The 19,949-nt window shown below is 53.2% G+C and overlaps 1 protein-coding gene across 1 annotated transcript; it reads right to left on the reverse strand.

Moving 5' to 3' along the window:
• Window positions 1-1,572: 1,572 nt before the first annotated feature.
• Aqp1 (aquaporin 1 (Colton blood group)) lies at window positions 1,573-13,834 on the reverse strand. The gene is made up of 4 exons (XM_038320281.1): window positions 13,381-13,834; window positions 4,631-4,795; window positions 4,219-4,299; window positions 1,573-3,485 (listed from the first exon to the last, which is right to left on the reverse strand). Exons 1-4 carry the CDS (start codon window positions 13,762-13,764, stop codon window positions 3,306-3,308), a joined length of 810 nt encoding a protein of 269 aa, XP_038176209.1. The 5' UTR covers window positions 13,765-13,834; the 3' UTR covers window positions 1,573-3,305.
• Window positions 13,835-19,949: the final 6,115 nt, after the last annotated feature.

A 19,949-nucleotide genomic window follows, 5' to 3' on the forward strand; every position in this document is an offset into this window, starting at 1 on the left:
TACAGTTTCATGGGTGTAGCTTCAGCCTGGTGCTGCCTTTAGCCATCACCGCATGAGTCTTTTTAGAAGGAGCAGGCTTCTCAGAATGTCGGGGCTCCAAGGCCAGTCCATCTCCCTTCTGCTTCCCCATTACCTTGTAGGAGTAGACGCAATTGCACCTCAGCCTGGTTTTCTGCTAGGCCAGAGCTAACTCTGCTAAGCATCACAACAAAATAGGTAGGTCAGCATCACGTGATGGAGACAGCCAATTGTTGAAGCCAGGCAGAGCAGGTTCAAATCTCAATCCTACCACCATCCTGTTGTGTAGCCTTGAGCGAAAGATTTCAGGAGCCTGAGCAATCTCTGCAAACGCAGATAGCTCTGTCTTCTAAAATAGTAAGTCACAGCAAGGTCCCTAATACCTCATAGGTACTCCAGAAGACCCAGTTTGGCCTCTTCTCCAGGACCTATCTGTGCTCTAGGACTCTAGAAATTACAACTTCAAGAAGCCATACAAGAAAGGCTGTATTGCGGAACTGAGTAGAGGCTGAGCACTGGAGGAGCTGGAGGCCGCAGTGGCTGGAGACGGAGGGGACCTGAGATCTAGGAGATAGAACAAGAAGGCAGGCTAAGAAGGACTGTGAGGTAACACCTTGGAATCCCCTCACAGCTGAGGCTGTGAGGTTTGGGGCTAGCCTCTACAATGTCCCTGTGGCCTAGCAATCGCCCCCTCATAATGGCAGCACATAACCTCACCAGAAAGAAGCCAGGGAAGTTTGGATGGGTTGAGGCAGTTCCAGGCTGCACACAGAATGCAGTAAGAGACACCATTCCAATGACACTGAGCCTGCTCTATGTGACCTCTTACATCATCACTGCATCGTTAGGAAACATGATGGAATGCCGAGCCCTTCTCAGCCTACACTCCTGGTGACATGTGTGCTTGTGGTCTGGAAACCATTCGACGAGGATGAGGGTTCTCACCTCCCAGAGCAAGCTTGTGGAAGGAGCAGGCTTACCCATAGTTCCCCTGAAGTGTTTTATGTGTCACAGGTGGGGTCAGTGCCAGGAACTTGCATTCAAATCTCAGTATAGCACAGCACAGGGGTCATTTTCTCTGATGAGTCAACCCCAAAAACTCCCCTGGGGCTTCTAAGACACAATTATAAGTAGGGCTTCCAGGATGAGCTGAGGGGTGGTAGAGGCGTGGCAGAGTCTGGTCCTGCAGACACTGTCTTGAGATCAGAGGGGGTAATGAGAATACAACCTCAACCCTGCTTTCCCTAAGCCTTCCATCCTCCAGAACCCAGAATGGCTCCTGTCACTCAGTTTAAAGTGGCTCCAAATTGTCCTTCACTTCTCCATAGTTGTCCCAAGATCTCCACATCCTCAGAAGTCTCCCAACTAAGGGCAAGACCTGTGCCCCTAGGGCCTGTCTTGTAGCTCTCCACATTCTGTTAGGACACAAGGGCGTCTGTCATCTTCCCAGACTGGGTGGCATAACAGTGAGACCAGGATGGGGACTGCATCCTTTGTGGAGATACAATACCAACAAAGAAAAAAAAAAAAAAAAAAACACAGGAAGCCTGGACGACCTTACAAGTCATTGTCCTTTATTTTCTTACCACAAGATAAAATTTCAGTTGCAAAGAAACATACAAAGAGCAGACAGATGCAGGGTCCTTGATCATTGTAGCCAGAGCCAGGTGGGATGGATCCACCCCACCCCCTCCAGCATATTCTCTCTTCACCACCTATAATCCTTAGCCATTACCCAGGCAGAAACTGAGAAGCTGGAGGTGAGAGGAGTCCACGTCATTGACCAGGGAGCGGCCAGACATGACCTATGCTGTTAAGATTGACCCAATATGATCTAGTTGGGCACATGGGTCCTAAGTGTCCTTATCTGTTAAGTGGGCTACAGTGCCTGCTAGGGGGTGGAGACGAGGTTGTAGCCATAGGCCTCCTGACTGTCCTGCTGCTCCTAAGCACCTGAAGAATTGTGCTTCTCGGTTTATGTTCACAACACAGTTAAGGGCACGGTGGTGGAGCCACTCTGGCCTGATGGGATTGGATGGGCCAGCCTAAAGAGCTGAATTTAGGATGCCAGCCCCTGGGCTGTCTGGGCTCTGAACTGTCCTTGGGCTGCAGCAGAAGATGCCTCATCAGGTCCATAAAGAAAAAAGACTGTGCCTAGGGTCCCATAGTGATCCTGTTCAGGTTGTCCAGATTCTGACCAAATAAAGCCAGGAGCTCATCCGCCAGGGCCGGAGTGACCTCCTTGATCATGGTGTAAGCTAGGGCATCCAAGGCCCTGCATGCCCAGCATGGGTGTCTGTCCCAGAATTGCTCCACGTCCAGCTGCTTCCCTTCTTAGACACAGTGCTGCTTAGCTCAGTGCTCTTTAATAAACACATTCCCTGAATCTGCACTGCACAGGGGCCTGGAAGACTGAAAAAATCTATCCAGTTAGGGCCATGCTAGATGGGCAGACCAACTAGAGCTAGGTAATTGAGCGGAGCTCTTCCTCCACCACAAAATGCCCTTCATTCTGCTACCACAGACCGACCTAAAGGAGGCCTCTTTGGGTGACCAGGCACTTCCAGCACCCTGAACCACATCTCTGCTTCATAGCTCATCCACATGTGCTCAAGGGCTGTGGATGTTGGGAAATAGCTCAGGCCAGGTAGACAGAGCAGTGTTGTCTAGACTGTTCCTTCTAGAACCTGTGGTATGTCCCCCCTTATAGATCCCCATAGCTGTTCCTTCCTTGCCACTTGACAGATGTGGTCACTGAAGCCCCAGCACACAGAGACAATTTCAAGGTCCTATAATGAGTCTAAGAGGAAGGGCCCTGGAGGTAAGATAGACCAAAGGCAAAAGTTAGGGGACCTCCTCTCCCTCCAAGTTTGGGGACAAGATGCCTACTCAAGGAAGGCCAAGATCAAAGGCACAAAGCAACAAAGGCAGGATCCCAGGCACCTAAGGTGGGTGACTTGCTGGGCAACTTTGGGATGAGGGGGACTTTCTAGCACACTCTGAGGGGACACCTAGCAGGTGGGTCCCTCCCTTTCACTCCTCCAAGGTGTCAATGGAATGAGGTGCTGAGTTGATAAATCTTGGTCCCCAGGAAGCTCTGAGACCACGAAACAGAAAGAAAGACAGTGATATTGCTGCCCCAGACGAGGCAGGACCACTCAGGTCAGGCAGGTCTTGGGGAGTGACTTTGGTCAGCCTGTCAGAGTGTCTACAATATGATTGAAGCCCTCCCCTCCCTCCGCCCATCCCTGCCCCACCCCCATATGGATGCCTAGGCCAAGCCTCCTCTATTTGGGCTTCATCTCCACCCTAGAGTTGATGTCATCAGCATCCAGGTCATAGTCCTCCACCTGGCCACTGGTCCACACCTTCATGCGGTCTGTGAGGTCGCTGCTGCGTGGGGCCAGGATGAAGTCATAGATCAGCACTGCCAGGGCACCCCCGATGAATGGCCCCACCCAGAAAATCTAGGAAAGAAGCATGAGAGTTTAGGGGACAGCTGGCCGCACCATCCCTTCTCCCCTAGGGGATCTCGCCCAATTGGTCTTGAGTCAGAAGCAGATAGACCAGGCACCTATTTTCTGATTCCAGGGCCCCCTAGAGTGGGTCCAGACCAGGGTGTGTAGTAGAGATGCTGTTGGCATCTCTGTAGCAGCTTATTTCTGAAGATGGCTACTACTCCCTTCCCCCAGCCTTGGAAAGTTCCCAGCGATGGGCTCGTCTAATAGAAGGGTGGCCAGGAGCACACAGACCAACGATAATTAGAGCTAAAACCTACGCAATGTTTCCTCTGCTCAGAGCTCCGCTTGCAGACATGGGTCCTCTCCTGATCCTAAAAACCCTGGGAGAGCCAACTCTCCTAAACTCACTTCATTCACAGCCTGGGAAACCAAGGCACAAAACCTGCCTGAGGTTGCTAAAAGCAAAGGTGGCAGAGCCAAGATTCCAAGCCCACTCTCCACCATATTGTTAGGACAATGGGGGAAGAGCACCAGCCATGGCTTTAGGCTTGAGCTGCCAGAGTGGAGACTAAACAGAAATCTTATCAGGATGCAAACCCCCTTCTTCATCTCAGGATTTGGTTTCTTGACTTCCTTTGCCCTATGTATCTCCCAGAATCTCTGTGAAAGGAAGATAGGCCTCAAGGGTGGGGGTAGAGTTTGCTTCCACCATGTGCCTGGCTGCCCAAGAGTGACTTACCCAGTGGTTTGAGAAGTTGCGGGTGAGCACAGCAGAGCCAAATGATCGGGCAGGGTTGATACCACAGCCGGTGTAGTCGATCTGGAAGGGGGCATATAAGGAACAGAAATGTAAAGAAAGTGGCAAGGCAAGGAGACCAGAGAGAGAGAGAGAGAGAGAGAGAGAGAGAGAGAGAGAGAGAGAGAGAGAGAGAGAGAGAGAGAGCAGAGAAGGGGACAATCAACCCCAGCAGAGAAAGGGGAATGATTAGAGGTTCTTGAGTCCTTTTCCTTGCACCCAGAGCAGGTCTGCCATCCCCTACCCATGGTGGAAGTTCCATCCAGGGTACCACAGATACCACACTAGCCCTTCTCACCAGCTGCTTTGACCCTGATCTTCACCACCGCTCCCACGCAGGAATTCCCCTACTCACCGCCAGCAGGTGTCCTAGGGCCACAGAGAGGCCAATGGCAAGGGGAGCTGAGCCACCTAAGTCACGGCGCCTCCGGTCAGTGGTGGCCAGCACACACAGCACCAGCTGCAGAGTGCCGATGATCTCAATGCCCAGACCCTGGCCAGAGTTCACACCTCGAGCCAGCTGCAAAAAAGAGAAGCAAGAAGGCCCAGTAAGTGGGGCAGGGGACAATTGTAACGAGAACCCCAGAGCACTAGCACCAACAGACAGTCTTCAACCCCTTCCTAGCTTTTCACTCAGTTTCTCACTGTGTGTCCCCAGAGGGGCCAGGCATACACCGCAGGTAATGAAAATAAGCCCTCGTCCCCTCCGACACCTGTTGATCCTCTGGCTTGATCCCTCGTCCTGTCTAGACCCTGCCTCACTCTGCTCAGAGGCTCAGGGTGAAGTAGGGCCTCCTTTTTGGCTACGTGGAGTGCTCATACAGGTGAGAGGTGCGTTTCAGACACGGGAGGTGGTCAGGGACACCCACAGGAGAAGGGAAGCATGGCTAGAAACAGCCAAGTGGATATTGCTTCACCCTTTCAAGTCCAAAGCTTTTCCTATCTCCACTCCCTTCCCCCCCCCCCGCATCTCCTTTCTTCCCTCTTTTCTCTCCTGGTCCCCACTCTGCCTTCCCTCTCTTTGGCTCCACGGGCCCCACCACCATAGTCTGGCTGCCCCTGTGCCTATGCCACTTTTGGAAACATGACTCATGGAAAAAGAAGGGAATGAGAACGGCCACAAAGTCACTGGAGCCCTACCATTTCTGCAGCTACAGTGCGAAGACCCCTCCCAGGGGAGCCACACAGCTGCTCTGGGTCAGGGGCTGGGGCCAAGCGTACCCCACAGGGGAGCTGGGCCATGTTGGTGAACATGCCGGGATGCTCCGCCTTCGGTCTGCCTCCCAGGAGGCACAGCTGGGCCCCAGCAAGCTGACATGAAAGGCTCACTTCCAGTTTCCCAACTGAGTGGTGGTATCTCCAAGGCCACCAGGCATTCTGTGGGGTACTAGGTGGGAGACACACCTCCACTTCTTGAGGGGTTTTCCCAGTTCGGCCCTGAGGCCCTCTCACAAGAACAATTCTCTTCCCGCCTTTGTCTGCAGTGCTGGCTACCAGAGAATGACTCACATCCCCTCCACTGCCTTGAAGCCCCAGCTTTGGGCCTTTCCTGACCAACCCCAAAGCTGTGTCCCCCAAACCCCGTGAGCCCGCCCCACGGATAAGTCAGGCAATTGAGGCAGAACCCAGTGCTCAGGTTCTTCCTCTTCTACTTGTTGGTACCACGAACCTGGTTCTCTCTGGGCCTTAGCTTCTCCATCTGTGAAATGGGTTCAAGGTCTCAGCTCTGTCTAGACTCTAGAGCCTTCAGAAGACTCAAGGGTCCCAGGGCTGTCTCAGGCATTTGGTGAAGGTGGCAGAAGCAAGAACTATCGGGAGGTAGAGACGGAAGTGAGGATAGCTGGATTGGCTGGCAGAGCGTGCCTAAATCTGGGAAGGAAGACTAGTAGCCCAGGATGGCTACTTCCACTTCCGCCTGGAAGGCTGTGACCCTCATTTAGATTCATGGCTTCTCTCTCTCTCCATCTCTTCTTCTCTCTGGGGATGGCCTAATTGCTAGCTGGCAGAAGTCCTGAGATAAGCACTTCCTCACCAATTAATGGAGCTGTCCCTAAGTCTCCTGCTCAGATCCAACCACCACCCTGCCCTTCTCACAGATGTAGCCAGAGCCAGTCCATCTTTTCCCCTGCTTCTTAACCACGGTTGATCCCAGGCCATACCCCAGGTACCACTGTCTACACACAACAGAGCGGGAAGCTCCAGGCCCAGAGGTCTGAGTCTTCAGGAAGCCTGGGAAGTCCAGAAGGTGCCCACTCTTGACTGCTGAAAGCCACAATAACGCTGGCAGCCTTTCCCTTCCAAAGCCCACATCTACCACCATTCCCAGAAGTGGCCAGCTCCCCCACCTACCTCCCGCCTCGTCTGCTAATCACAACTGTAATCCCACTGCCTAATGCACTTCAGCTTACATCTGGGAAAACAGTAGGAGGGTCAGAAACGATAAAGGTCTGCAGAAACTCCATGTCCAGGAAAGAGAAGGTTAGAAACGTCAAGCCGCAGCAATCGCACACAGCCCATTGTCTTTCAAACAACCGCTTTAATAGTGCCAACCCCAGTGGCTGCCGTTTATCACTGGAAAGGATCCAGGTCTGTACATGCGTGCAGAGTTTTGCCTGGATTTTCACTGGTTAACGTTGCAACTGCAACACTGAGTTTTGTGAGTGGCGGACCAGGCCACGCAGCTCTTGGGAAGCATCCGACAGCTCCCAATTGGACCCAGGCAAGCCACCATCGTTCCGACACGCCAGCTCTGAGCCTTCTTTCTGTCTGCTCCCATCTGCCACGCCCTTGTGGAATCACCTGAGCAGCTGAGCATCACAGAGAAGAGGAATCTACCTGCCACCTAGCTGGGTGTTTGTCCCTCCTAACCTGGGAGCCTCAGTGGGTCTCTGCAAACCTCCATGGGGAGTCTCGTTGCACATTACAAAATGGGTTGAAAGTGCACACTTTCCAGAAACTTCCAGCCTCTGTGGGGCAGCTGACTCCAGCAAAGCTCTTAGACTGAAGGGCCCATGCTTCTACTGTTTAGCTGGGAGAGGATGGGCTCACCAGTGACCTTTGAGACTCACAGTGGAAGAAGGACAGGAGCACCTATGCTCAAGGAGGAGGCAGTAAGGCCAGGACCCTCACCCCAGGCTCACAGGCTAATGTGCTGGTTACCAGGGCACCAGGCCACTGGCTACCAAGGGACCAAGCTGTTCCCAGCTTGGAATGGGTTGCTAGCAGGAGGTGTGTGTGTCCCAGGCCAGTTTGCCCTTTCCATGCCTTGCTACCTGAACCCTCCCTGACACTTGTAGGCAGCCTACCGGGACAACTCACTAAGTCCTAGGCACAGGGCCCTGATTGCCCCTGTGCCCCACCCTCGGGGAGCTGCAGAGTCCAGAGCTGGGCCTGGCTGAGGCTCTGCTCTCAAGGAACGGCTTAAGAGACATGGCTGTCTGCCCGCCCCACTGTCTCCTGTACTCAGCACTGGCCCGCCAGAGAGAGCAGTGGGCCCCACCTTGTCACCTCACAGCTAGAACTTGCTGCATGGGTTTGTGGACCATCAGCTATGTCTGCAAGTAGCCATGTGTGCTTCTCGTTCCTTCTCTTTAATAGACCTTAACAGGTTTGTTACAGAATAATTAAACAATCTAAGAACTATAAAAAATTTTTGACCTATAGGCAGTAAGAAGAAATTTTTTAGACAAGAAGTAGATTATTTAAAAATAGACCGATACAACGATAGAATGAAGTGGTCGAAGAGGCTAATAACATAAACAGGCGAGAATCCAGCCACCTAACTAGCCGTACTTGATTAAAGAAAAGGAGGGAAAACCCGCGCCTTGGGATTAGAGGCTAGTCAGTCTTTTGAAGTTTGCGAGGGAAATTTAAACAAGTTGATAGGGTCCTGGCCAAGTCCTCCTAAGCCGAGCCTGACATTTGCTGTGACTCAAGATACCACGTTGGGCACGCTCTGCGGAGCAGGGGTCTCTGCACGGCAAGAAGTCCCAGATGTTTGCTGTGTGTTTGCACTGGTGTGTCTGCTGGCGTTTCTGAGTGTGTCACTGTGTCCCTCCTCGGGCTTCACACCCACAGGGGTGGTGCCACACGAACTGGAGAAGGGGGGGAAGTAGCCAAGGGAGCGACCCCTTGAGTAAGAAAGCAGCTGGCCTCAAAGGCCTTTTATTTGCGCCCAGAACCATTTTGTCTTTCTGACAAGAAACAATACACAAAGCAATGGTTTCCAACTTCCTCTCCTCCTTTTTTTAACCGCAGGGCAGGGAGAGGAAGGGGCTCCTCTGAGGAGCCTTCCCTGCCTAGGCCCCCAGATCCAGGCAGTGTTGAAAGCATGCTCTGTGTCCCATGTCATGTATGTGCATGGCTGTGTACATGTTTGTGCAGTATATGTGCTCTTTGGAGGGTTGGGAGGCAGAAGATTTGAAGCATGGTCCTACCCTGACATTACCCACCATATGACCTTGACAAGGATCCACACCTTCATTGGGTCTCAGTTTTCCCAACTGTAGAATGGGGACATTGGCCTAGACTCCAGCCCCAGGTGGTCTTCAGATTTCTTCTTGCCTGAAATCAGGTAGTGTCCCTCTAGCCAGCATCCGGAGACCTGAGTACAAGTCTCCATTCTCGGTGTGGCACAAGGCCTGTGTCACAAACACTCTTGCCCATCTCCACTGCACCTCCACACAGCCAGGCTCTGCCGGAGTAGCTCCTTGTCAGGTGGGTCCAACCTACATATTTCTAGAGACAGGGGCTCGTCTGTTTAGAGGAAACTGCTTCCTGGGTTTAAAACAAACAAACAACAAAACCTTCTTTATACAGAGTAGAATCTCCCCTCTGGAAAGGCTTGGCTGGGGTTTCAAGCCCCCGAAGGGCTGATCATGCTTGCCCACTGTCTTTGGTCTGTGGGTTTTAGTCTCAGTCTCAAGGATGCTCAGGAACATGAGTATGGATAACCCCCTGCTCATTCCGCCAGGTACCACCCTACTGTGGCAGAGAGACCTCTCTAGACTCCAGGGAAAGTCCCAGACAGAGGAGCCCTTGGTCACCATGGAACCCCAAGGACATGTTCCCGCTCATATCTGCAAGTAAGAGGCTCAAGTTTCAACAGTTCCGAGTTCTGAGCCCTACAGCTGCTTCTAAATGGTGGGAACAGGAGTCCCCAGGACCTGAGTTCCTACATAACCACTGTGATCAAGAACTTAAGATTGTTCTGCCACCATGAATGGCTTCCCAGACACACAGCAGGGTTGGGGGGGGGGGTATTGTGGCCTGCCTGGAAAGCTTTGGTGGGTTGCAGGTGAGGACACCCTGAGTGAAGCCCTAGAGAGAATAAACTGTGAAGGGGCTTCCAGATGAACTGCTAGAGGCTGCTCAGGCTAGAGAGGGGAGCACCGGGACAGAAGGGCTGAGGCTGTGGTGGGTGAGGTGGGGTGAGCTGGGGTGGGAGCAGTTTTCCTCAGATGCCACCTGCATAGACCTTCATGGAGTACACTTTTTCAGATATGTGTTCCAGGCAGACCCTGATTTGGGACAAGTGGTCCACACTAGCTGCGCGGCTCAGCAGATGCTGTTGGAGGACCCTGCCTCAGCATTTTTGTGAGAAGGAATGTCTACCCTGCCACAAAGGCTCTACCTCTCCACGCTCTTCCCCTGCCCTCTTGCTCCTAGGTTCTGGCTGGAAACAGTAATTACAGGTCCCAGCTTTGCTATACACCCCGTCTCCAGCTCTGTCCCTGGTCACGCTGGACTGGCCCAAGGCATTGAAAAGTCACACCTACTCCGCATAGTTCACTCCTAAGTCCTGGGGGAGGCAGTGGGGGGCTCAACCCGGGTAGGCCTATTGGTAAGAAAGACCCTCTCTCCTCGTTTTCTGGGGAAGCTAACCCCTAAGAAACTAGGAGAAGAGTGAGAACTTAGAACCAAGAGCTAAATCATCTGGCATAGCAGGTGGAAGCATTTCTTAGTCCTTACTCAATAGGACTAAGAATGCCCCTGAAGAGACTAGGTGTGCCCTCTGCCTGTATCCCCAGGTGGCTAGGCCGGGAAGCTCGGGGAACACAGTCCTCTCCTGACGTACTCAGATACCAGCTCCTACCGCCTCTGGGGTCCAGCCTCCCATCATGACCCCAGCCTGCCCAAACTCAGTGACCACCTCTAGATCATGGCCTCCCTTGCCCTTTTCTTGAGCTCTGCCCAGCAGCCCCTTCGCAGTCCACACGTGGGTTCTTATAAGATCACCTCCCTGCAGTTCTCCTGGCCCTCCCATCCTTCCAGTTCAAAAGTTCCCTGGCCTGCCCTGACACCTCTTATCTCACCTGCCTCCTGCGTGGTATCTTGAGCAGCTGTGCTGCTTATCTGGCCCCGGGCCCATGAGCTGCCTGGTGTGGGGAGCCTGGCTGACCCAGCCTTACCCTCAGCACCCAACAGCCCCAGTCATTTCTGCAGGACGAGGGCCAGAGAGGGAGAAGAATGAAAACAGCCAGAATGCCAGGACTCTAAGGCCCCAGCATCCTCTACTTTCCAAAGATAGCCACACCCTTTTATATCCTGTTCATGGTTCATAGGTGGGAATCAGAGCCATCTAAATCCCATCAATTGCATGGAGCAACACAAGGTGCAGGTGGCTGAGCCTGGGCAGGGAACCTCAGAGCCTCCAACCAAGAGTAAAAATTAGGCTTCAGGTCTTTAACCCAGAAGGCACCAATGCGTTTATAGGAGACCCGTGGTCTCTCTCTTGGGCGTTTCCTGACTTAGTCAGGAGAGAGTTGTCCCCACCATGTCCCCTGGGGACACCCCCTGACTCACCCAACCACTTCCTGCCACTTTTCTCTCTATTTTCTTTGAAAATCTCCATGCCAACAACTCACTCCACCCAGGTTTTGGCAGCGGGGTGGGAGTAAGAGCAGAGTAGCTATGAGAGCCTTCCCCTGGGATGTAGAGGAAGGGATTGCCACCTGTTCCACTGTCTGCTTGTCCCTCTAAGGCACTGAGACCACCCCCAGTCCCTCCAGGTCCAGGAGCCAGTGCCTGAGAAGAGCTATTTGGCAGGGGGACAGACTGTATGCCAAAAGTCCATGGTTTCAGTGGCTAGTAAGAGCCACATATTGGTCCCCTCATATGTCACTGCCACTGGGGATCCTCTTAGCCAAGCCCTTCTCGGGTAGGTAATTAGCTCCAGCCAACAATATAAGCTGGTAGTATGCAGGTAGCAGAAATGTCACCAGAACCTAGCCCCCATCTCAAACCTCAGGATTCTCGGCTCCAAGAAGACTCAGTGGTTCACAGCAAACAGGACTTAGAGCTAGGGTGCCTGTCCCCAAGCTGTCCCCACACAAGCCTGGCTCTCTTTCTCCTTCAGTTGTATCCTGCCTGACACAGATACTGGGGTAACTCTGGAAATGGAGGGGTCTGCAGAAACTAGAGTGGGGTATAGCCAGATTCAGGTGCCTCTGAAGCGATCACATTCTGCCTCTGCCTTGGATGACATATTAGAGAATGCAAAGCCTTTGCCAGCAAGGGCAGAGGTCTTGCCTGTCACTTGACTTGGAAGGGACAAGAGTTAGGAGTCTCCACCATCTCTTTCCCACAGGGGCCCTTCATTGCCTTTGTCCCCTCAGCCCCCTGCTCAGTGGGAACTTGAGCCTTCTCGGAGGAATTCAGCAAGGCACCTAGCCCTGCTCCTATTGGAGAGACTGGAGTCTAGAGGGACACAGCCTATCTAATTCTGTTCCTCGTGCCTACTGTAGCCAAGTTTTCTCCAACTAAAGTCTAAACTCCAGCCACAGGGCTAATCTTCAATCTCCAGTTGAGCAGAGGTTGACTTAAAAGCGTGATCCTGAGGTGTCACTGTGACACAGATGTGCTCATCCCCACAGCGGGGCCAATCAGATGCCCTCTGCACCAGACTTTCACCTCCCTCCCTGTCTGAATCTCCAGCACTTGAACTTCGACTGGGAACGAGAGGAGTCTACTCATCCATAACCATCCAACTCACAGGAGCCCCAGACCACTCCCTTGCTCCTGTCCCCATGCACCTGCCCTGCCGAGGTCCAGCCAGCTTCATTTCTCTGGGGCTGGTTCCTCTACTCTGCCTTTAGTCTCTGTCTCTGGTGAGGGATTCCAGCCTATTCCAGCCTGAGACATCCTCCACCCTTACTCAAGACACTCCTACTAAACTGGTTCCCATTAAACCCAACTGCACTCGGCATGGGCACTGAGCTAAGAAGATGGGAAACATCTGTGGCCAGGCAGCCACCATCAGGGCCAGCCACTTAGCAGTTATTTTGAACAGCTGCCATGCAGTTGTCAGCATCTGCTTATCATCCAAGTCAGGAACGGTGGGCACAAGTGGTTACACACTCGCAAATGCACCATCAACTTGAAAGTAGCTTACACAAGTTCAGGACCTGTGTAGACACGTGCACAGCTCCACTCCCACATCCACACACAACAAGCAGGCATGGCACACCATTCAGCGGCCAAGGACTGAAGAGCTGAGCCCTTCTCCTGAACTGTTATCTAGAAAACTCTCCCAACAGCTCCTCAAGTTTTTCTGATTATTGAGGACAGAGGAATGAAATAGAGCTGTCTCCTGACTTTCTGGGAAAGCTGATTTGGAGACCTGAGTGTGGACCTAGAAGCCCAGGCAACTTCATAAGGGGGCCATGCTCAGATACTTGCAAAGGTGAATTTAAACATGATATGTATCTGGAGAAAGTGGACTTGGGACAGTAGGTAGAGGTTGCCTAGCGCACAGGGCTGCCAAGGAGGGAAGTGACTTCTCAGGTAGAACAGAGGAGGGCCAAGAAACTTCAGTGGAGGGGTGGAGAAATGCTGGCACATAGCTAGTTGCCCCCTCAGGTCATTCCTGGCAGTAGATACTCTGCAGGGGACTTTGGCACAACCGTTAGTGACTAGTTCACCCATGCCCAAGGCACCTGGCAGCAAACAAACCCTGCAGCATACTAGGTTCCAGCCCCAGCACTCGGCATGATCCCAGCAACCCTCATCATCCTCTCTGTTCCTCAGTGTCCCCATTGTGCACGAGGCAAATGGAGCCAGTGCCCTCCTACATACCCTCCCCCAAGCCTGAGACACCCCACTCACGTCATTGCGGCCAAGGGAGTTCTCAGATAGGGAGGAGGTGATGCCCGAGAGGATGGCAGTGGCGACGATGGCCCCCACACACTGGGCAATGATGTACATGACAGCCCGAAGGATGCTGATCTGACAACTGAGCAGGAGCCCCAGTGTGACAGCTGGGTTGAGGTGAGCACCACTGATGTGACCCACACTTTGGGCCAGAGTGGCAATGCTCAGACCAAAAGCCAGCGACACCTTCACGTTGTCCTGGACCAGTGTCTGGTTCCTCTCCAGCGGGTAATTGAAGCCTAGGGCAGAGCCGATGCTGATGAAGACGAAGAGGGTCATGGCCAGGAACTCGGCCACCACAGCCCTCCAGAAGAGCTTCTTCTTGAATTCACTGGCCATGCTGGCAAGAGGTATGACTTAACTGCTGGATGCCTGGTGCTCGACTCCCTCCAAGAGCTGAGCCACAGCCTGGGCTGGGCCTATTTATAGGGCTGGGTGGCGGGGGGGGGGGGGGAGCACAAAGGGAGGAAGGGCCTCTCCTTGCTCCTGTCCCGCCCCACACCACACGGGCCTCCTCTCTGCGATGGATGCAGACAGGGCTCTGCTGTCTGCCTGCCAACTTTTCTCCTTCCTCCTCTCCCCATCCTGCCCTCCCTTGCTCCCTCCACCCGTCTCAGCCCTGGCCCTGCCCAGCCTGAGGAGGCAGGCAGGAGGCAGCCGTTGCTCTAATAGGCTTTGGGAAATTCTTCCAAGCTGGCCCTTCTCAGGGGGCCAGAGAAATCCAGGTGTCCCCGCCCAGCCTGCAAAGCTCAAGGGTGCCTGAGGGCAGAGCCAGGCACTCAAGAGGGGGTGGGGAATAGGAGTTGACTGGACTCTCAGGATGGACGTTGCCCTCCCTGGAGGTGGCACCCAAACCCGCCTGCCTGTCCCATCCCACTCTGCGCAGTTACTAATCTGAAGTCCTCAGGCTCAGAGATCTGAGAGCCAGTCTGGCCTCCAATGTCCTGGCCTGAGCAGAGGGGCTGCATGTCACTTTGGGGATGTTCCCTCACCACCCAGGCCTCAGTTGATTGGGGTTGAGAAGCTTTCTTGGAGTCACCTACCATTCTCCAGACAAGGATGGGCCTGGGCCAGGCAAGGCTGTTGGAATGCTCCCCCCTACCAGTCCTCACACTTAAAACACTTTAATCCAATGAGCTGAGAGACAGAGGGAGAGTGGTGCTTAGTTGGTGTGTGTGTGTGGGGGGGGGGGTTCCTCTAATAGGCAGAGGAGCTGGCAGGTCACTGGGGAGAGAGAAGGAATGGAGCTGGACCTGAGAAGGGGAGAAAGGGAGACACACGGCTAAGGCTAAGAGACAGATAGAGATGGTATGACAGACGGGGCCGCGGGAAGCTTTTCTGAGTGAGAGTGGAAAGGGAAGGAGTTTTTCCCAGCCAGGGAGACAGCAGGAAGAGCTAGGGTCGTAGCTCTGGGTAGACTATTTGTCTGAGTACAGGGTTCAATCCCCAGCAACACAGAAAACATGAACAAAACACAATACTTCAGAAACAGGAAGGGCTCAAACTGAGCAGAGGGGACATTTGGCTGAACCGGAGTCGGGATACAGAAACGAAGGAAGAGGGAGGCCAGAGGCCTCCAACAGCAGGAGGTGCTGCAGACCCCGCATCCACCCTGCTCCCTGGACACCCCCAGAATCCTGACTGAAGGACCAGAGAACTGGTCATTTACCTACTGTGTGAGTGTGCTGGAAGATGAATCAGGCCCAGCAAAGGTGGGGCGCTCTCTGTAACCACAGGGCTGGGCCTGGGATGATCAGGTCTCCCCTCTTCTCACCTCAGTCCTTCTCGGGATCATTGGCTTCTTACCCACTAGACCTGGGAAACAAGGCCCACTGAGAGAGAAGAACATCTTCGAATCTAGCCTCAGTCAAGGTGGAGCAGGATAAACGCATGGATCAAGCACCTTCTAAAGTGGGGTCCACCATACAGAGCATGATACTGTCTCCCAGGGGCCACATGTGTCCAGCTGCAGCCCTGGTGCTTCATGTGACCTGCAGGGATTGTGGTATGTTTGATGTTGGGAATGCGTTCACCACCATGCACCTAAATTCTTACAAGGCCAAAAGGGAGGGGCTCAGGGCAGAACGGTGGCACAGAGGGCACCCAGGCGGTCTTGGCAGCTGGAGGTAATCAAAGGTTTATTAACCCTCTAGAGAGGCAGCCAGTACGATGGACCACCTCCCAGGACCTCCACCATATCCTTTGTTCTTAGAGCTTCCCCTATGGCCTGACAGTGGTGTAGACGTTCAAGGAACTCATTCTTCAGTTCCAGGGGCCTCTAATCAAAGATCAGGCTGCGAGGCTAAGATCTTATGTTGTCTGGCTCAGGGACCCAGTCAGGAAGATTCTAGGAAGACAGTAGGAAGAGCACTTTCCAGAAGCTGGTGTGGCCAGGCAGCAGAACAGCACAACAGAACCAAGTGAGGAAATATGAGCCTTTTTGTACCTAAGTATGTCCCAGGAGACTATGGCAGTATCTGCAGACCAGGTCTACTGTGGCTGAAGTATGTGCTGTGTGTGTGTGTGTGTGTGTGTGTGTGTGTGTGTGTGTGTGTGTGTGTGTGTTGGTCCTTGAAAACTACATTCTCCAGCACAGGTATTTTATTAGCGCTGACAGCATCCCAAACACCATTTTGGATACCGCTGAACAGCCATGGGCCACAGAAACCAGCCCCTTGTCTTCTTGAGGTTTCCCTTCCTCTACATCACCTCATGTATTCTGTGAAAACCCAGTAACAACTGAGCCGATGTACATGGCTTCATTCTTTGGGCAAAGGTGATGTCAGCAGTAGGGGATGCCATCAGAATGTAGGCATTCTGTCACTACCTCCCATCATGTCAAGGGGCCACTACAATTCTGAACCGGCTATTTGCAAGAAAAGGTGGGAAGGCTCCTGGCTGGATGTCAGACAGAAAGGCCCTATACCTCAACCTCTTCCTCACTAGTCTGTCACAGTCCATGCTGCCTGGCCAAAAGAGGCAGGCCAAAAATAGTCAGTCTCTTGCTGAGGCTGGGGTAACCCTCAGTGATGTGCCAAGGCAAGGGATGCTGGCATTAGAATGCTCCACCACTTAATTCTGACCCCAGAGCCTAAGTTCCACCCCTCCCCCAAAGAAGGGTCCCCAAGGCACAGGTTACTCTCTTCTGTTCCCTGGCCCAGAACAAAGGGCAAGGGCCGCAGGCTACAAACCTCAGAGTGGACAGTGGTGCTGGTGAAAGCAGCTCCGGCTTCCATGCAGAGTTAGGGTGGGGAGGATTGCAGTGGTCACAGAGGAGCAGGGAGCAGCCAGAACCCAGCCCTAGGAACCTAGGTTCAAGGCCTGGTGCCCGTGTGCTTCTCATTCACAGTGTCCCGGTGCCCTGGGACTGGCTCATGTCTTTCCAGGCTCAGGCTCCCAGGCTCAGGCAGGCTAAATAAAGCATATGCCCTCTATCCATGCAGGACTTGAGGCCACTGGGGCCCTAGCAGCAACCATGCTTTTGTCCTAGCAAGTGCTTTTCCAGATGTGTCCCACTCCCGACATGCCCAGTGAGGCTGGCGCCGGCCAGAGGCCACTGTTCAAGGATGATCTTGGTCTGTCTTATGCCTTCACAGATCCACAGAACTTGTGTCTCCACCTCGGAGGATAGCCACCAGAGCCTCAGATGCAGGCTAGGGACAGGATTACTAGGTCGTATGGAAAAGAAACGTCCCTGGGTGTGGTCCATCTTCAATGCCTAGTTTTTGTGACATGCCAGGCAGAGGAGCTGAAAGGAAAGGACCGCCCCCTCTCGCCAGCAGAATGTTCTCCATAAGCCAGCAGGAGAGAGCAACGACTTTATCCCCCCCACCCCAGAAGGTCCACCAGGAAGACAGTGTGGGACAGGAGGGGACTTGGCAGCACACAGTCACCATAAGCTCACCAACAGCTTGAATGTATTTTCCAGGCTTGCTCTGGTTTTCCTGAATTGGAAGCAAGAACACTAAAACAGGAAGGGAAGATAGGAAAGTCTCTCCTAGGCCTGAGGAAAGTGGGCCCCTTTCCCTTTCTGGCCTATCAAATGGGGCTCCCAGCTTTCTCTGAAAACGTCCCCCCAGTGGGTCACCTGCTAATACACTTCTCCTAGCTTTCATCCAGGACTTGTTAGCCATGGCTCTCTGGACTCCTCTCAGGACTTCGGAGCCAGAGGTGCCAATCTGGAGCCATCCTTCTCATGAGATAAGGCCATTCCCTCCAACACTGGGGAAGACAACGTCAGCTCAAAGCCAAGGAAGGGGATTTCTCAGTACCTCTGAGACTCAGCTCCCCTACCCGGTGCTCAGGTTCCTCGCAGCACAGGATGGGCCCATGTCACACTTCCCTTTGCAGTCCTGTGCTCTAGGTCATCACACTGCCGTGGCCATCTACATCCCTCCCCGCCAGAGTGCCCATCCCTCCTCCTTCCCAGATGCCCCTGCCAATCCTCCACTGTGACGGCACCCTGGATCATTCCAGAGTGAGCGCAGGAAAAGCTAGCTCCCTAAGGCTGCTGAGCAGAGAGCTGGGCACGGTGCTCTAGTAAGCATCTGCCCCCCGCTGTCAAGGGAGGGACACCTGCCTTTCCTAGCATGTGAAGGGAGGAACATCCTTGTCTAAGAGGCGGTGCCTGGGCATTTAGGCATCACACGATCACTCTTAAATCAAAAACGGATTTAGCAGGTCCCCAGTGATTCAGCAGGGATGGAACAATTTAATAATTTTCTTGGCTACTGCCTCCCATTCACCCTGTTCCTCCCTACCCTCATTCTCACCCCTGCTTGCCTTGAGTCACAACTCAGGCCTCTTGTCTTTGGGGTTAGGGGCAACACCACACCCATTTCTGGACAGTGGGGTTTTGTATTTTAATGTGTCACCAGCAATTCTCGGGCCATAGTGAAACAATGTCTGAGACAGGATGGAAAAAAGCTGCCATTGGCCTGGTGGAGTCTACTCAGCTTTGATCCTTGTCTCATATCCAGGATTAAGAATGGAGATTCAGGAATCAGGCTGAGGTCCAAGGAGGGTGCCTGAGGAGACAGGGATGCCCCTGCCTCTACTCCAATCCACCGAGGGCTGGCAAAGGCCTCCATGAAGGAGTATAGTCAAAATTTCCCCAATCTATTCTGCAGTGGGAATCCCTTCTGGTCCAGTAGGGCGGTGTCTTCCCACTTGCAGAGAGCACTGCTAGTGGTTTCTGAAATGGGCTGCCTGACCGCACCCTTGGAGAAGGCAGAACAGAACAGGGCTATGCTGCTCTGTGGGACCCTGGGAGGAAGTGTCATGTGTGTATGCGGTTTGGGAGGACTTCCTCACTCTGGGTTCCTTCTCTGCTCTGGGCCCAGCCTGGCTACAGCTTAGCTTCCTGCTCCCTGTCATCATGGCCTTTTTTAGACATCTCCTGTCTTTGCCTTGTTGTACTACAAAGCTTCAAGAGAAGGGATCCATAAACCACTTGCTCTAAAGCCCTTGGAGAAATTGTGGCTGAAAGAGGAAAGGAAAGATGGTCCAGAGCTAGGCGCGGGGAAGGGGGGACATCAGGATGAATCCATAACAGTCGGGGTTTCTGCATCGTTCTGATCTGCTAGGCATACCCAGCTTCCCTTCTTCTCTTCTTGACTAAAAGCCACCTCTTCAGACAGCTTCACAAGCTTTCTTGAAAGGCTGCACAATACCATGACAGAAGAAAGGCCTGGAACCCACAGAGTGACATCAACATCACCTCCAGCTCATATAAAAGGACAGTCCCACATCCATCTGAACCTCTGCCAGGTACTGTGGCCCTGCTATCAGTAACTCTGGTCCCTCCAATCACTGCTCCCGGCTGCTCAGCTTCTGAGGGTCTCATAACATCCCACCCATGCTGTCCCTTGTTCTTCACAATCTCCACAGATTGTGCCCAGGTGTTCAGATGCAGGCCACAAGGCAGGGACTTGGCAGGGTCTCCCTGAGGTATATCCCTTTCCTGAATACCTCTGGGCCCTCTGGGCTAGCACTGGGGTCTCAGCCTTGAGTGGGGCCTGATGTCCTTCACCATGCAACTGTTTCTTGTTGGTTCTGTCAGCCACTGAGAACCATCACGGACACCCCTCCTGAACCTCTCAGCTAAATCATATTCTCTGCGACCTCGTCCAGTGATGCTGCAGGAGAATCAGGGGCTTCAAGCACCAAGGCCTCTCTGGCTTTATTGGTGGCTTCAGGTTTTCAGAATGCAAAGCCCAGCAGGTCCCAGACACCTTCTCTAAGAAAGCCGCCTGTTCTGGGCTGTGTCCCCAGTGACACTGCTCGCCTATAGGCACCAGAGCCTAGAGGACATAGCTCTAGGGAAGAACTCAGAGGCCACCAAAGTGCAGTATGGCTTGGTCCACCACCAACAGTCAGGAGTACTCTTAGCAACCACAGCACTTGCCCCATGTAGCTAAACTCTGTTTGGCTTCTCTAGCAAGCTCCCATGAGTTGGTTTCCCTGATCTTCTCTGCTCCCAATCCTTCTTAACAGCCTATGCAAGCCCTAACATATGTCACACG

Source organism: Arvicola amphibius, chromosome 2 (assembly GCF_903992535.2).
Source record: "Arvicola amphibius chromosome 2, mArvAmp1.2, whole genome shotgun sequence".
NCBI lineage: Eukaryota > Metazoa > Chordata > Mammalia > Rodentia > Cricetidae > Arvicola > Arvicola amphibius.

Coding starts and splice junctions, on each gene's coding strand:
- Aqp1 (XM_038320281.1), bottom strand. CDS start 13,764: ATGGCCAGTGAATTCAAGAAGAAGCTCTTCTGGAGGGCTGTGGTGGCC. Junction 4,796..13,380: donor ACTCCCTTGGCCGCAATGAC/GTGAGTGGGGTG, acceptor TCTTTTTTGCAG/CTGGCTCGAGGTGTGAACTC. Junction 3,486..4,218: donor GCAACTTCTCAAACCACTGG/GTAAGTCACTCT, acceptor CTTCTTTCCTAG/ATTTTCTGGGTGGGGCCATT.